This window comes from Columba livia, chromosome 3 (genome assembly GCF_036013475.1).
Source record: "Columba livia isolate bColLiv1 breed racing homer chromosome 3, bColLiv1.pat.W.v2, whole genome shotgun sequence".
In the NCBI taxonomy this organism is placed as follows: Eukaryota; Metazoa; Chordata; class Aves; order Columbiformes; family Columbidae; genus Columba; species Columba livia.
Genome location: NC_088604.1, coordinates 28,895,458 through 28,911,627, shown reverse-complemented (window position 1 = coordinate 28,911,627; position 16,170 = coordinate 28,895,458). Strand labels below are relative to the sequence as shown.

Sequence of the window (16,170 nt, the reverse complement as noted above, 5' to 3'; positions counted from 1 at the left end):
TTTTGCACAGAGTAAATATTTCTTTTCATATTTCTTCTAGTAGCCTCATGTCCATTATTAAGCTACCTTAGTTTTCCCAATCTGAACTGTTTGGTGATACTCATAAAATGTAAACCAGGAATCTTTGAATTATCCTCTGTATTCTTATACCTACAAACTTTAACTACACACTTAGATTTACCGTTTCCTTGTCATAAACTGATTAAATACAAATAAACTATTTCCCCTCACACAGCATTTCATGTACTATCCCACTAGCAATAATTTTATGTTCTATGTTAACACTGACATCAATTAATTTTCATATTTTCATGTGTATTGAACTAGTGAAACTTGTGTGATATCCCAGTTAAAATCACATCAACCTGGTACAATTTCAAGCATGCAGATATACTTCTACTTTAGTTGACTAAATTCTTCTGTTTTCTTGTCTAACAATTTTATTACAATAAAAGTAGGTAACTCACTGTGAATACACGGCTTATAATGTGCTTAAAAACATCCCACTTAATTCATCATTGATTTTAAAATAGTGCAAATGAAGCTTCCTCTTCCTCATGCTCTTCCAGCACATGAAGACTGCTAATTGATGTTTGTGAAAGAGGTGTTGTTTGTCAGCATTCTGATCAGCAAGAAATAAGCATAATCAAAGTACATGACATTATATTGAAAATGAATAATTCACTTCAACAGAAACAAATTAAGATAATTACAAATTGCATTTAAATTGTTTTCTGTCTGCAGGACAAATTCTTTTAAAGATGCAACAAGGAAGAGAAAAAGAAATAAAAATCTATCAATATGTTTGCCTTCCAAACCCTTCAGAGTGGATAATTCACACTGTGTACACCAAACAATTCTATTAAAGACAGATTCGACTTACGCTTTTGATTTCTTCCCTCTCAGTCCTTAGGTTTGTAATATACCCTAGGAAGTTCTGAACAGCTGCAACAGCATGAAGTGAACTGTATAATGCAAACCTTTGAAAAACAGTCTCTGGTATCTGGAGGTCTGTATTTGCCCCTAGGATACTTCTCTTTGCCTACTTGCCCTCCTGCAGCAAATATCATCAGAATGTCAGGAACAGACACTGGACATTCACATTCCTTCTTCAAAAGAGTGTCCCTGCCATGACTTGTCACAGGGAGTTGTTGCAACATCCCAACCAGTCATGTTGAAGTCTATGAGCCACTATAATTATCCTAGATTTCAGACTGTCTGCAATGGTAGGTTTATTGCTGATGGTGCATTTTTTTTCTGACCCTGAAAAGACAGCAGTAGCTCCTAAGACATTTTCACACTATTAGCAAAAACTATCACGATATTAAGTATTTATTTTAAAATTTACTTGAATAACGCACTTCTTGGTACATCTGTTGGAAGCTCTCTACAAAGTGCTTCTTTCCGGAGATGATTTCTGAAATAGGGAATACTAAGAAAGAGGAGAGTAGCATTGAAAAACATTTTTTTCCATTTTTAGGAATGAGGTGCTTTTCTCTGTGCTTGCTAATCTTCTATACTTTTAGGGGGGAAATATCAGAAGCTAACATTTTTGAAAGCAGTGAACTGTTCTAAATAGTTGAAACTTTAAAAAATTGGCCTGTAACAACTACATTAGAATCATATAATTTTTTTAGGTTGGAAAAGACCTTTAAAGTCATTGAGTCCAACTGTTAAAAGGTAGGTTGGCAGCTATGCCTAACTACCCTTGTTTCTCTAAAGGTCAAAACGCTAAAAAACACAGGAAAAAGGAATTTCTCCTGTAGTTTTTTAATACATTCACCTGAAAAACTTGTGCACCTTACAGTTCTTTAGATGGTCTTGAACCTGATCTTCTGCAGTGGGTGGCTCTTCATTCTCCCAGTCCTTGTCTTTGCCTTCTGCAACTTAGGCAGTGTCACTAGACCTCTTGCTGATGAAGACGGAGGCAAAAAAGTAGTTGAGTACCTTGGCCTTCTCCATATCCCAGGTAATCAGATCTTTCATTTTTTTCCAGAGAGTGCCTACATTTTCCCTAGTCTTCCTTTTATCACCAATGTATCTATAGAAGCTTTTCTTGTTGCCCTTGATGTCCCTGGCTAGATTTTATTCTGTCAGGGCTTTAGCTTTCTTAACCTGATCCCTGGCTTCTCAAACAATTTATCTGTATTCCTCTCAGGCTACCTGTTCTTGCTTCCACCCTTTGTCAGCTTCCTCTTTTGAGTTTGTCCAGGAGCTCCTTATTCATCCATGAAGGTCTCCTAGCATTTTTGTCTGACTTCCTCTTTGTTGGGATGCATTGCTCCTGAGCTTGGAGGCAGCACTCCTTGAATATTAACCAGCTTTCTTGGGCCCCTCTTCCTTTCACAGCTTTATCTACCAAGCAGACCCCTCAAGAGGCCAAAATTTGCTCTCCTGAAGTCCAGGGTAGTGAGTTTGCTGTGTGCCCTCCTTGCTACCCTAAGGATTCTGAACTCTACCATTTCATGGTCACTGCAACCAAGGATGCCATTCAGCTTCACATTCCACAATAGTCTTTGTTGGTGAGAGCAAGGACTGTGCATAGCACCTTTTCTCGTTGGCTCCTCTGTCACTCAGAGAAGGAAATTATCATCAACGCATTCCAGGAACCTCCTGGATTGATTATGCCTTGCTATATCATTCCTCGAACAGATTTCCAGGTGGTTTAAGTCCCACATGAGGACTTCAGTTACATTTCTAAGAGATTTTTTTTTGTTGATTGCTATTTTTATTCTTTGTTTTTGGCATTTTCTCCATTCTGAGGGAAGCAGATGGTCTTCTTTTCAATCTTTATTGAAATAAAACTAAGAAAATGTTTCAGCTGCCTTTGGAGATAAACTGAGTCCTACATATTGTTGTGAGTTATATGGAAGTGGTAGTACAGAATACCTTTGCAGGGAAGAAAATTGTTAATCACAATTTAATAGGAAGGCTTCTCAGAAAGTGAGACTTTTTTTTCCACTGTGATTTGTGTGGGTCTCTTTTTAGTCCAACTTTTTTTCTCTATTTCTTTTTTATTTTCTGAGATTTAATGTCATGTTGCAGCAAAATGTTGAGAGGTCTTCAATACCTTTTATTTTTTTCTTCCATTATTGAGTACTTTTAACAAGGTAGTATATATCTGTTTCTTTTTCTTTTAGTTGGGTGACCCTTCTTTGTTAGACACAGCATAAAAGACGGCCACTGCTACTGTGAAAGATGAGAAATTATCAGAGCAGTAGTGTTCTCTCATCTTTTCCTTACAGAATTGTTCAAAGAAGCCAAATCATGAAGATTCTTTATTATGAGAAATAAAAGTTATGTTAACTTGGCATTTTGGTGGCTAACAACAGCAGCTAGTATATTGAAGGATTTTCTTTCTCTCTCGCTGTTTTAAAGAAATATCTCTTTTCATTGCAGCTCTGTTTCCCATCCCTCCTCTTTTGCTCTGTGACATCTAGAAATTCTTACCTTCCTCCTAGTGGGGAAGAAAAGCAGCAATAAGTTGTGAAAATAACAATTGTTAGTTGAAAATTAATAATGTGTAACTTAAAACAAATAAATTGCAAAATGGGCAAAACTTCATAGAAAAGGCAGAAGGAAATGCAAAAATGCTAAACATGAGCTTGCTAAAGAAATAATGCTTTATTCTACCTATTAATGAATATAATAAAACAAGAAAGAGTTGAGAAGTCAGGTATTGGATATCTGTTCTCTTCCTGTCCCTTGAGAAAATAATTTTGAAATTATTTCTGAGAAAGCTGAATATCTATAAAAGGAGTGAATAAAGGTTCCTGTCTGTCTTTAGCAATCTAACTTCTTCAACATTTATTCTATCATCTGAAGCTGGCAGGAGTAATCTTGTTAGAACTCCTCCTGAATGGCTGATTGTAAATCTGCAGAGCAATCAGATACAAATAACAAAACTTTGAAGTTATGTATTTGCTGCTTAAGAAAAAAACCAACTTTCTCATTATTACTTGGAGAAAGGCTCTGGTCTCAGAGTTTTGCAATTTCTGCAGAGCCAACTTGATGTTGTAGCAAAACTTAAAATATTAAATCGTAGCATGTCACAACTGGCACTACATGTACCTCCAAACTCACTCTTCTGGACTTTTAAATTAAGAACTTTGATGACTCCTGTGAAACAATAACTTCTGTGGGAATCTGATATGATCTTCAAAGCTTTCAGTTTAAAATACATTAAAAAATAATTATATATTAATTAAAGAAAAAATAAACTTGTGATAATTCATGTATGTGATCTGATAGAATTTATAACAGAGGATATTAATTATTTTTTCCTCTTGGCTTTTCATTTTCATGATGCTTTATCTCATAATACACTGGAAAATGATTGTGTTTAAAATATGAAGAATCATTTTACGTGTCTTCACTTGTTAGGAAGTAGGATTGGTCAGATTTTAAACCTAATTCATTTTGTTATGTTTTCCATTAGATATTTGAAACCATAGCACCTTCCTAGTAGCTTGTGAATCAGTCCTAAATTTACAATTCAAAGGGGTTTTTATGGCCAAATTTTTAGTATACAGAACTGTATATAAAATATGTAGACTGAGTACTTGAGCATGTTCCCATAATTGCACAGATAAAATTGCCATCAGCTACCAGTTTACATCATGAGGATTTTTATTTACATTCTCACTATAGAGTTGGTCTCAATGTACTGTTCTCATGACAAAATCATAAGGAATCAACAAATATGCCATTCTGCATTTGGATATGCTATGGAATAGTTATATGGAAGAACATTGATGTTAAACTTAGTAATTTGTAAGACTGTCAAACTGTTTTTTCATTAGGAATTAATGTAATTCTTCTATTATTTTCTGCTTTCTTTCAACATGAGGTTATCAGCTGACACAAATCAGAATAGTCAAGTTGCCTATTTCACATTCCCAAGTGTGAAGAGAGTCAGATTGGGCAGGACTGGCCTTGGAAGTAAATGTGACAATGTGTGCCTCTGAGATCGTAGTATCTTTAAACCAGATACACAGCACATGTTTTCACAGCATAGAGTTCAGCTTGTGTTCTACCTCTTGCTTAGACACTTCATAGAATCAGCTATCCCACTGAGAAGTGTGAGCTACTGTAGCTGTGCTGTGTGCCATCATGTCAGGTCTAGTAAGTTCAAAGCTAGCTCAACAGCAGAGTTGGACTGTTTTGAATAGGCTGCAGGTCTGTTGCTGAATTATTCCAACTGAAACATATATCAGCTCTTCTGTAGCTACTTTTTTTTTTTTTTCTTGAAAAACAGAGGAACTTCAGGAATAAAAATACAATTTCAGAGTTATTAATGTTCTTGTAAAGACCTGTTCACAGCCTGTAATCCTAAGGAACCTTCCTAAGCAATCTTCAGTTTTGTAGAAAATAGACATATTGGTCAACTGCTGCCTGTTATGTTTCTTTCCAGGTAGTGATCATTACTAGGATGGGTTTGGAGACATAGACTTACTAACATTAGTGCTTACATATGAAACCACTTGTCATTGCAAATGAACTGGGATATATGGCTGTTTTGAGCTACTTTTATTTTTCTTTACTTTACAATGTTCAGTGATAGTGGCCCAATGTTAAAATAGCAATTGTCTTGGTGATCAGATCACCAAACATAGCACATATAATTCCCAATTTTAGATGTTTAAACAAATTTATGTTTATGATATTCAAAACTCTATTTCTGGAAGAACACAAAGAACGATAAATGACATAAAATGACATAAAAAAAAATAAAAGTAGGTCAATATGGAATATGCAAAAAAAAAAAAAAAAACTTTCAAAATTACCAACTATGGAATCAAAGACTCAGTTCAACAAAAAAATTCTGCATTTTTAAAGACCAGAAACCAAACATTAGTCAATGGGATCATATTAAAAATATTTCGGAAGAAGATATCAACCTTTGTTGGACTCTTTCAAAGAGTGAGAATTTGTAATTTTCTTTGGGTTTTGAGTGATATAATTTAACAGAGAGATCTAATAATTCACAATCTAAGAATATACAAGCAGGATATCTATGCAGGAATAAAGTGGACCAATAAAAAATATGAAACACTGTTTAGATTGCGGTTCTGCAGAGGGCAATTTAGGAGCTACAGTGATTTAAATTAGACAAGATTCACAAACATCACACAGTTGAAAAAATATAACAAATACTTTTATATGTATATTTAAGGATTAGCTGCACATTACAGCCCAATTTAGGATACTGTATCATATATAAGTGCAGGAACAGAAAAGACAGGAGTTTGACTCATCAGATAGCACATGAACAAGACCTATGAGGAAAATGTGGAAGAAATTGTTTGGGTTTTTTTTAAACAACAGAAGACTGAGTGGGAATATCAAGATATGTAAAAATGCACAAAGACAAGGGAGATCAGTTCTTTTCCACAGCCCTTGCCAATAATCCAGACGTGTTAACTGAAATAAGGAAGTCTAATTCAAAGAAAACCTGAAGGAACGGTAAAGACAGAGGCTAGGGCCACATAGGGGCAGTGGAAAATTTTCCCAAGGATCAGTTTGGTTAAGTCTCTATGAGTTATTTTCTTCTTGAACTAAGGATGGACTATAGTGACAAGGTCAACATCATAACACAGAATGCTTGATTCCAGGTGACAAAACAAAGACAGAGGAAGAAACGTCATGTTACATTGATTCCTGGTTCTGTAGGAGGTGCCTCACACAGGGTTTTGTCCCCATGATCGCAGTACCTTGTTTGAGGAATAAGATTGCTAGGAAAAGGTAACCAGGCTGGCAATTTTATATTGAAAGAACACATGTAGGATGGGTTCGGTGTGAAAATGTTCACCTAATCCCAACAGAAGAGAACTGTACATAGATGTGTATTTGAGCCTGCATGAAGGGTTAGTGAAATGTTTAGCTTGCTCCTATGCTGTGTTCTTCCTGGGAGTACAGTTGCATCCAAATATTTCAGATCTTAGTTTACTTTTGATCTTGAATATGGGCTTAAAGGCTGCCTTTAAAATAGCGTATAAAATGGAATCAACAGTAAAAACATATGAGTAAAGATCACCAATTAATGAGGAATCTTGATAAGTAGTGAAAGCTATATTAGTCAAATGTAGTTGAGGACTTCAATGCTGTATAATAATTTTATTATACTCCCACTTTCTTGGTTTTTTGGTTTTTTTTTTGTTTTTTTTTTGTTTTTTTTTTTTTTGTGTGCGTGTGTGTTTTGTTGTTGTTGCTGTTGTTGTTTGTTTTTTGTTTTTTGTTTTTTGTTTTTTTTTAATGAAGGCTTTTATCAAACATTCAAATGTTGGGAAATGAAAGTTCATTGGAACTTAGGACAACGGGGGACATCGTAGGTTATGGAGGCCAGTTCCACAAAGCAACAGACTGACAAAAAGTTAACGTGGAACAGACAGCATAGGTTTCTCTGGTTTGACCTTAATTATGCTTCAACCTGAACAGCACTGTTTTATTTCTCTTTTATTATATCTGTGAGAGGAAAAATATGTTTCACTTCAGAAAGGAAGCCTTTGGGAAAAACAATGTGTTCTTAACCGAAAATCTATTCCCTGGATGTTACTTTCATCATTAACACTTAGTAATGTATCCTCTCAAAAAGTAAAGACTAATCATGTTTCCAAACACAACAGCATGGCTAGAGTTGCTGGTAAATTACAACATCTGGAAACAAACATTGGAATTACAGTTTACTTCATATTAATCTGCATGTATTCTACCCTCTACCATCAATATACATTAACTACTATGGATTACCTACATTTAGAATGACCATCTGGAGTGATCCAAGTAGTGATGATTGTATGGTGCCTCCTAAAAATGTTCAGTCTAAGACTGAAAAGGGGATTCTTTGAAAGCTTGTCTGATACCTGACTTGTTTTGCATTCTGTGCAGGTTGGGCTCTCTATCTTATGTGACAACTGAACTGTATATTAGAATTCATAAATAAATTCTGCAAGAAAAAGGGAAAAGAACTCATGCATTGATCACACTGGGAAACTCCATTATTTATCTTCATTTGTTGTTACTGTGCAGACACAAATATCACTGTATACAAATTATTTTTCTGGTATTTAGAAATGTATCACAGAGTGGCATTTCATGATGATTCTGAAGGCCTTTGAATTTGTTTTCTAAATGAGATAAGGTTGAAGGACTTTAAATATGACACAAAAATATGAAGGAAAGATGTAAAATCATCTGTCTTTCCTAACATATGCAATTATTTTAATTTATTGATTTATTTTAATTTGTTATTTAAAAAAAAATTCTAAGAAAGTAAAATAACACATTTTTTTTCTTTACATAAATAGTGTGGCACGTTTTTACTATACCTGTTTCACAATTCATGTCCTGGGAACATAACAGAAAAAATGAATTTTTTTTCTCCATTTGAATAATTACTTAAGGTATGTGGAAAGAAAATGATCAGAAGAAGAGAAAAAAAACCAAACAAGAAAGCATTCAAGAGAGAATCTGGCATTTTACATATGGATTTAAAAAAGAATACTAACAGTCAACTGATTTATTTTGTTCTTCCAGTCAAACTAAATGTGCTAATAGTTGTGCAAATATTAGAGGTGATATTTTGAATTAACATAGAGCAAAGCTATAGACATGTGGTGGGTTGACCTTGGCTGGCTGTCAGACCCCCACGCAGCCACCCTCTCACTCTACCTTCTCACCAGCACAGCAGGAGAAGAAAAGGTAAAAAAGCTTACAGGTCAAGATAAAGACAGGTACATCACTTACCAGTTACTGTCACAGGTAAAACAAACTCAAATTGGGGAAAATTGGTTTAATTTATTTCCAATTCATGTAGGTTTTCATAGTGAGAAACAAAGACAAATTTAAGCAACACCTTCTTCACCCCTGTTTCTTTCCTGAGGCTCAACTTCACTCCTTCATTCCCTACTTCTCCATCAGCTCCCCACCCCAAGCAGAGCAAGGGGGTGGGGAATGAGGCTGTAGTCAGTCCACAGGAGCTCCTCTCCTCTGCTCTTTCACAGTATCATAGTATCACAGTATGTTTGGGATTGGAAGGGACCTCAAAAGATCATCTAGTCCAATCCCTCTACTGGAGCAGGAATGACTAGGTGAGGTTGCACAGGAACATGTCCAGGTGGGTTTTGAATGTCTCCAGAGAAGGAGACTCCACAACCTCCCTGGGCATCCTGTTCCAGTGCTCTGTCACCCTCACTGAGAAGTTTTTTTCTCAAATTTAAGTGGAACCTCTTGTGTTCCAGTTTGACCCCATTACCCCTTGTCCTATCATTGTTTGCCACCGAGAAGAGCCTGGCTCCATCCTCATGGCACTCACCCTTTATATATTTATAAACATTAATAAGGTCACCCCTCAGTCTCCTCTTCTCCAAACTAAGAGACCCAGCTCTCTCAGCCTTTCTTCATAAGGGAGGTGCTCCACTCCCTTAATCATCTTTGTTGCCCTACGCTGGACCCTCTCCAGCAGTTCCCTGTCCTTCTTGAACTGAGGGGCCCAGAACTGGACACAATATTCCAGATGTGGTCTCACCAGGGTGGAGTAGAGGGGAAGGAGGACATCTCTCGATCTACTAACCACCCCCCTTCTAATACACCCCAGGATGCCATTGGCCTTCCTGGCCACAAGGGCACAGTGCTGGCTCATGGTCATCCTGTTGTCCACCAGGACCCCCAGGTCCCTTTCCCCTACACTGCTCTCTAATATGTAATTTCCCAACCTATACTGGAACCTGGGGTTGTTCCTGCCCAGATGCAGGACTCTACACTTTCCCTTGTTAAATTTCATTAGGTTATTCCCCGCCCAACTCTCCAGCCTGTCCACGTCCCGCTGCATGGCAGCACAGCCTTCTGGCGTGTCAGCCAGACCTCCCAGCCTAGTGTCATCAGCAAACTTGCTGATAGTACACTCTATTCCCTCATCTAAATCGTTAATGAATATATTGAATAATATTGGCCCCAGTACTGACCCCTGAGACACTCCACTAGATACTGGCCTCCAACTAGACTCCGCACCATTGACTACCACTCTCTGGCTTCTCTCCTTAAGCCAGCTTGCAATCCACCTCACTACTCTATTGTCTAGACCACACCTCCTCAACTTAGCTGTGAGGATGTTGTGGGAGACTGTGTTAAAGGCTTTACTGAAGTCAAGGTAGACCACATCCCCCTCTCTGCCATCATCCACCCACCTTGTTACATTCTCATAAAAGGCTATGAGGTTGGTCAAGCATGACTTACCCTTGGTAAAGCCATGCTGACTGCCCCTAATAACCCTCTTATCCTTGATATGCCTTGAGATGGCACCAAGGATAAACCATTACTTTCCCAGGGACAGAGGTAAGGCTGACCGGTCTATAATTACCTGGGTCCCCCTTCTTGCCCTTTTTGAAGACTAGAGTCAAAGCACTTTTTCCCTCTTCCTGTATGGGCTCTCCATTGGCCACATCCACCTACTCCAGCGTGGGGTACACCATGGGCAACAGTGTGGATATCTGCTCTGGCATGGTCCTCTCCACAGGCACCTGGAGCACCTCCTACCCCTCCTTCTTCTCAGACTTTGGTGCTCCCAGTATTGTTTCTCACTTGTTTTCCCCCCTTACTCCTCATTTTACCCATGCAGTGTTTTGCCCTTTCCTAAATATATTTTTGCCAAGGCACTACCACCTTGGCTGGGGGTTCAGCTGTGCCCTGCAGTGGATGGTTGGAGCCTCTAGAACCAGCTGTGTCCAACACAGAGCAGACCCGGTCTCTTGTCACAGAGACCCCCCTGCGGCCCCCGCTGCCAGAGCCTGGTCACCTGCACAACATACAGTGTGTCAAAGTACCTATAAGACATCAAAAAATTGAGTTACCCTTTTCTTTTTAAGTTACATCAGGTTTTTGTTCTGATGATGTCTACATTCCTTCTTTAAGCAACATATACAGAATTCTCATCTGTTGTAATTAAGCAACGCAGTTTACATGTGCCTGAAGACCTGACTTGTATGGCATGTGTTTTGTTATACCCAATGCATTTCTACTCTGTACTTTTTTCACTACTCTCCTCCAAAGTAGAAAACATCAGACAATAGATGGGAGATAATTGATGTACTCCCTATTTTATTAACATAACAAAATGTAAAAAAAGAAATCATAAAAATAGTAAAGTGACTCTAATACGAGGAAAAGACTTGAAAACCTGTATATTGTTTGCATATTGCTATGAATATCTTCTTACTTTCTGGAAGTACTTCCTACTGCATTTATTGCTTTATTTCAGCAATAAAGATGTGTTTGTAACACGGAATATGAGTGAAATTTAAATATTTGTAATAAAAGACAGAAACATTTGACTTATAGCTTCCTTTTTCAGGGGAACATGGATTGTAACACCTCTTGGTTTTAATTACAGAACAACACACAGAGTGAAAGTTTCATGTGAGTAGCACACATAAATATGAAGAAAATCACAGTTCATCTTGCTTCTTTTGCAGGTTTTTCAGGACAGTACTGTGAAATAGAAATGAATGGGTGTGATTCAACTCCCTGCTTGAATGGTGCTGTCTGTCAGAATGATGTCAACAGCTATAATTGTTTTTGCCCTGAAGGTAAGTTGTTCAAAATAATTTATTTTCATTATCTTTGACAATTTTCAAAATTGCCTGCAGTCTGCAAAACATCTTCTTGACAGTCTTCAAAACCATTGTTAAAATTTCCTTTAATAGAATGTTATTCATTATTTTCTGAAGTCTAATTTGCATTTTTGTCCATGAAAGTACCCAATAAAACAAGCACACTTATAAAGAAAGGAGACAGATATACTTGTAAGGGCTGCTTTTTTTTTTAGACAAAATCTCATGATCTAGCAAACTCTGAAGGAGCAGAGAAAACACAAATGTGCAGTATGTGAAATCCACAGAAAATGTAATTACAATGTAGTTACAAAGAAAATATTTCATCCTGGTGTACTAACTTGGAGATTTGTGACTGAGCATAGCAAGCAAAGTACAATGGCCATAATAATGACCGTAATATATCTTCAGTACAAAAATCTATTAAAATTTTCACAGACAAAAATAATGTGATCTTCAGCACTTTTGGTCTGTGTCTTTAAAAATGCATGTTGCTCAGTGTTATCAGAAGAATACAAACAAATTAGAGTTTTCAAGAAAAAAAGTAGTTAAAGGAAAAATCAAAACACTTAAAAACATTAAAAATTACAGTGTTTTTCTGAGATACTTTCACAAATGGGTTTGTTCTGAATATTTATGCTTTTTTAAATTGGATTTTTATTTACAAATAGAGTCAAGGTTATGATTTATAACCTGGTACTTTGTTTCTGCATTTCAAACATTCTTTTACTTGTTTGATTTTAATGTTCAAATAGTACTGTTTTGTAAGTACAGACTCATGTTGAGTTGATTTTATAGCTTAAAATATTTCAGGTTTTTATATATTAATACAAGCATCCAAGTAGTGATGATAATTTCAGAAACTCATCACAAAAGATTAAACTGCTACAAATAATTCTCGTAAGTATGGCCTCTGTCATTTGTTAGTTTAAATTAGAAGCTAAAACAGATATTGGAAGGCAGTTAAAAATTAAACTCGGAAAAGACCATTCTGCTGTTTAGTCTACTTGACTAGCTCATAAAAGAATAAATCTCAGCATCCACATCGATAGTTTTGTGGCTCACTTGTTACCTGTAAAATCTGGTTCTAATTAAACACTAAATGCAAATGAGAACTGTTACTGTATACATTATTAGCAAACTAAAAGGGTAATTCTAAAGTTTTATTACTTAGGGATCAGTGGAAACCGGTTCCTTGGTCAGTTGAAGAAATTATGGGAATATGCCTAGCACTGAGTGTGCTGATGGCTTAGCATTAGTCATGGTCTTCCCACAGCCATGGCCTGTGACAGCACTAATGATAGTAATTTTGTAGCATGACCATGAATTAAAATACGTTTACGAGAGCATAAAATGTCAGATATTAGCGTGAAGATTCTCCAGCAATTTCAAGTACAAAAAGCAATGTTGGACTTCTGAGTTTTCTAAAAGTCACTGTGACACAAGAAACAGACAAAAAGTGGAGAAGTAACTATTTGAGAATTGATTTTTAAAACGATAATCAGATATCCAAACCCCAGCATCAATTATATTCATCTGCAATGTTCTCAAAATGGCAGAACATATATAGATTCTTAAGTCTCTGCTAAACAAAAAGTTCAACTAGATTAATGAAAATACTGAATCCTAAACTTGTTATTTGATATCAATTATTACCTCCTTTTAAAATACATGGATATATTTTCCTATTAATTGAAAAAAAAAAAAAAAGGAAAAGCTTTTAGAAAGATCTTTCACTAAGACTTCAAGATATCAAGATAATTTTATTACAAGAGTAAACTGAAAACAATCTATTTTTTAGACAAAGACAAAAAAAAAAAAAAACAAACAACCAAATACATGCTTCAGAAAATAAGGCACAGATAGAGCTGAATAATACATAGCTCTTTGTTGTTTTTTTTTTCCAACTAAGGATTTGAAGGTCTGAACTGTGAAATCAACTTTGATGAGTGCACTTATGGCTTCTGTAAAAGCAATTCAACTTGTTTAGACCTGGTTGCAGACTACAGTTGTGTTTGTCCTCCAGGATTCACTGGTAAGATTTATTTTAATTCTGGAAAAGACATTAAATATTTGAACTTTTCTGAAATTAAAACCATTTTAATTGCATTTTGTTCAGTGTTTTAACATTAATAAAACAGATTCAGCACAGTGTTGTGTGCTGTTGAGAATCTATTTTAAAATCCCTATTAATATGATAAAAATTGAAAGCAGTGTGTATACTATTCGATTAATTGATATAATGCAAATCTGTATTTTGCCTAGAAAAAAAAGTGTTCAAAAAACACCTAATCTATGAAAAATAGGTGAGCATTGATAGCTATAGCTGATGCTGTTTGTCTTCAGAAGATTATATCACAGTCATACCTGACTGAAACAGAAATGAGAATACAATTTTAGCAAGAGGACACTTTGTTCTCTTCACAAAAGATGCCATCAGATCCTTATGGTAAATAGCTCATAAATTGCACAATTATTTATGTGTCTAAGAGGCTTAAGAAATAGCTCCTGCATCAGTAGCAGTCTTCACGGTCCTGCTTTCTGTCAGAAGCAGCTAACAGGATCATGGGGAAATCAATACAATTGTCTCAAAAAATAGGCAATCTTAACAACTAATGTGCTGTGATGTCAGGGACTGGAACACACTGACTTTCAGCTGCTGGGTTCAGAGAGGCAAATGGAGCAGCATTAGTCAGAAGCAGTAACAGGAAGGCAAGCAGTGGCAGTCTCAGAAATCATACACAGGTAGTGGGTGTTGTAATAAAAAGCCAATCAGGTATGTACAGAGAGCTCAAAATCTGTGGTGACGAATTGAAAAAAATGGAAGAAGGAAAAAAACAAAAAAACAAACAAACAAACAAACAAACAAAAAACAAACAGAAAAAACCAAAGAGATCTGTTATGGAGAAATGAAAGGTTAAAGAAGCAAGTAGAGTAGTGAAGGATGACGAGGCAAAATTAAGCTAGAAGTAAGCAAAGCATTTCAAGTTGATAGTAACACCAGCAACATCCAGCTTAGGAGCATATTTTTTCAATAGTTAAAAATAGGCAGATGGAACATAAGGAATATATGATGATACACAGAAATTTAGAATCTGTGAAAGTGGTAATAGTTGCAGTTCCAACAGATGTCTGTGATTTTACTTGATTGATTCATGCCAACATATTCTAAAATTATTCAGCATCACAAAACTGAGATGTGCTCTATTTCCTACAAGATCACATTCTCCTTTTCTTCTTTTATAACTGGCTTTGCTGTCATGAGTTTGCATAGCATATGCTTCTTTTATGTCAATCATGAAAATAATAGAGCTAATTACAAAGTATTTGTTCATATAAATGTAAGCATTTTTAATGCAATAATTTTAAAAGAAAGAGCTTTACAAACTTAATGGTTTATTACAAAGACAAAAATGGAACACATCTAACTTTTCAGCAGTAGGTTCTAAAGAGTCAGTTTGAACTAGGGGACACAGGTAAAGCTGTTCCTGTGAAAATACAGTTGCACTACTTTGGGATATGATGGAATCCACATTACTGAACCAGAACCATAAACTAATGTGTGGGTGTCACTAAGGCAACCTGGAATAGGGTATGTTCTCCATAGGAGGAATACTTTAGACTTATGCAAATTGGCTTTTTTTGTGAGACAGGACAACTCCCACAAGAAAACAAATCAGCCTGTCTACTGACTGGAATTGGAAGTGGGGTTAAGAATCCTCCTGATTACACTGAGTATTTTCATCTGTGTTCATTCAATTTGTATAATAAATGCACAGTCAGCCATCATGGATGTCATTAGATCTCCTCTCTCCAGGCCTTCTAACAACTGCTTCAACCTGCCTAGAAAGAGTCTTCAATGCAACATACTGAATATTTAAGCTTTTATCTTCTAAGAAAAGCAAACAATGGTAAAAGGACATTTCATGCCCTTCTGAGTTCTTGGACTGATGGATATGGTCCAAGATACACACACAGTGATATACTCGAAATCTTTTCAAGGACAAAAAGAAACATAATGTATATGTAGGATTATTTTGTTTATTCAATTACTATTTAAGCAATATAGACATCCATATTACCCAATGAATGTAGAAAAGCACCATCAAAATTGTTATACTAGAAAACCTATTAATATCTACCCATTTTCTGTGGTGTTATGTTCAACTTTATCATGTCCCTCTGGGTCCTGCAGATGATGTTTTCAGTCTTCTCAAGAAGGAGTGGAGGAGTTTAGGCCTTACTCACTAGCATCTTGAGCCCTTTCTTAAGAGAAAGATGTTGTTCCTGGTGGGGGTTTCTTCCTCCTTAGTCAGGGGTCTAGTTTGGGTTATTTTTATACTTTCATACTTTCTCTTTTATACTTATTTTTATACTTTACACTTTCTTATCCCGCATTGCCAGCTGCAGTCTGGCCATGGTCTCCAGCCCCTGCATCCCCAAGCACACAAAGGGCTATGGTTTACCAGGCAGAGACTGTGTTGGAGGGTGTCACCCCTGTCCAGCAGGATGACTCCCAGAGCAGAAGCTGGAACAGGGAGGCAGCAGTCACTGGCCGTGGTGA

General features: G+C 36.3%; 1 protein-coding gene across 1 annotated transcript in view; it reads left to right on the top strand.

Annotated features, from left to right (window-relative positions):
* EYS (eyes shut homolog) overlaps positions 1-16,170 on the top strand; it is an 870,368-nt gene that overhangs the window by 279,243 nt on the left and 574,955 nt on the right. The window contains exons 13-14 of the mRNA XM_065056200.1: positions 11,469-11,582; positions 13,519-13,641. Coding sequence (XP_064912272.1) covers positions 11,469-11,582; positions 13,519-13,641 — 237 coding nt within the window. The remainder of the gene's footprint in view (positions 1-11,468; positions 11,583-13,518; positions 13,642-16,170) is intronic.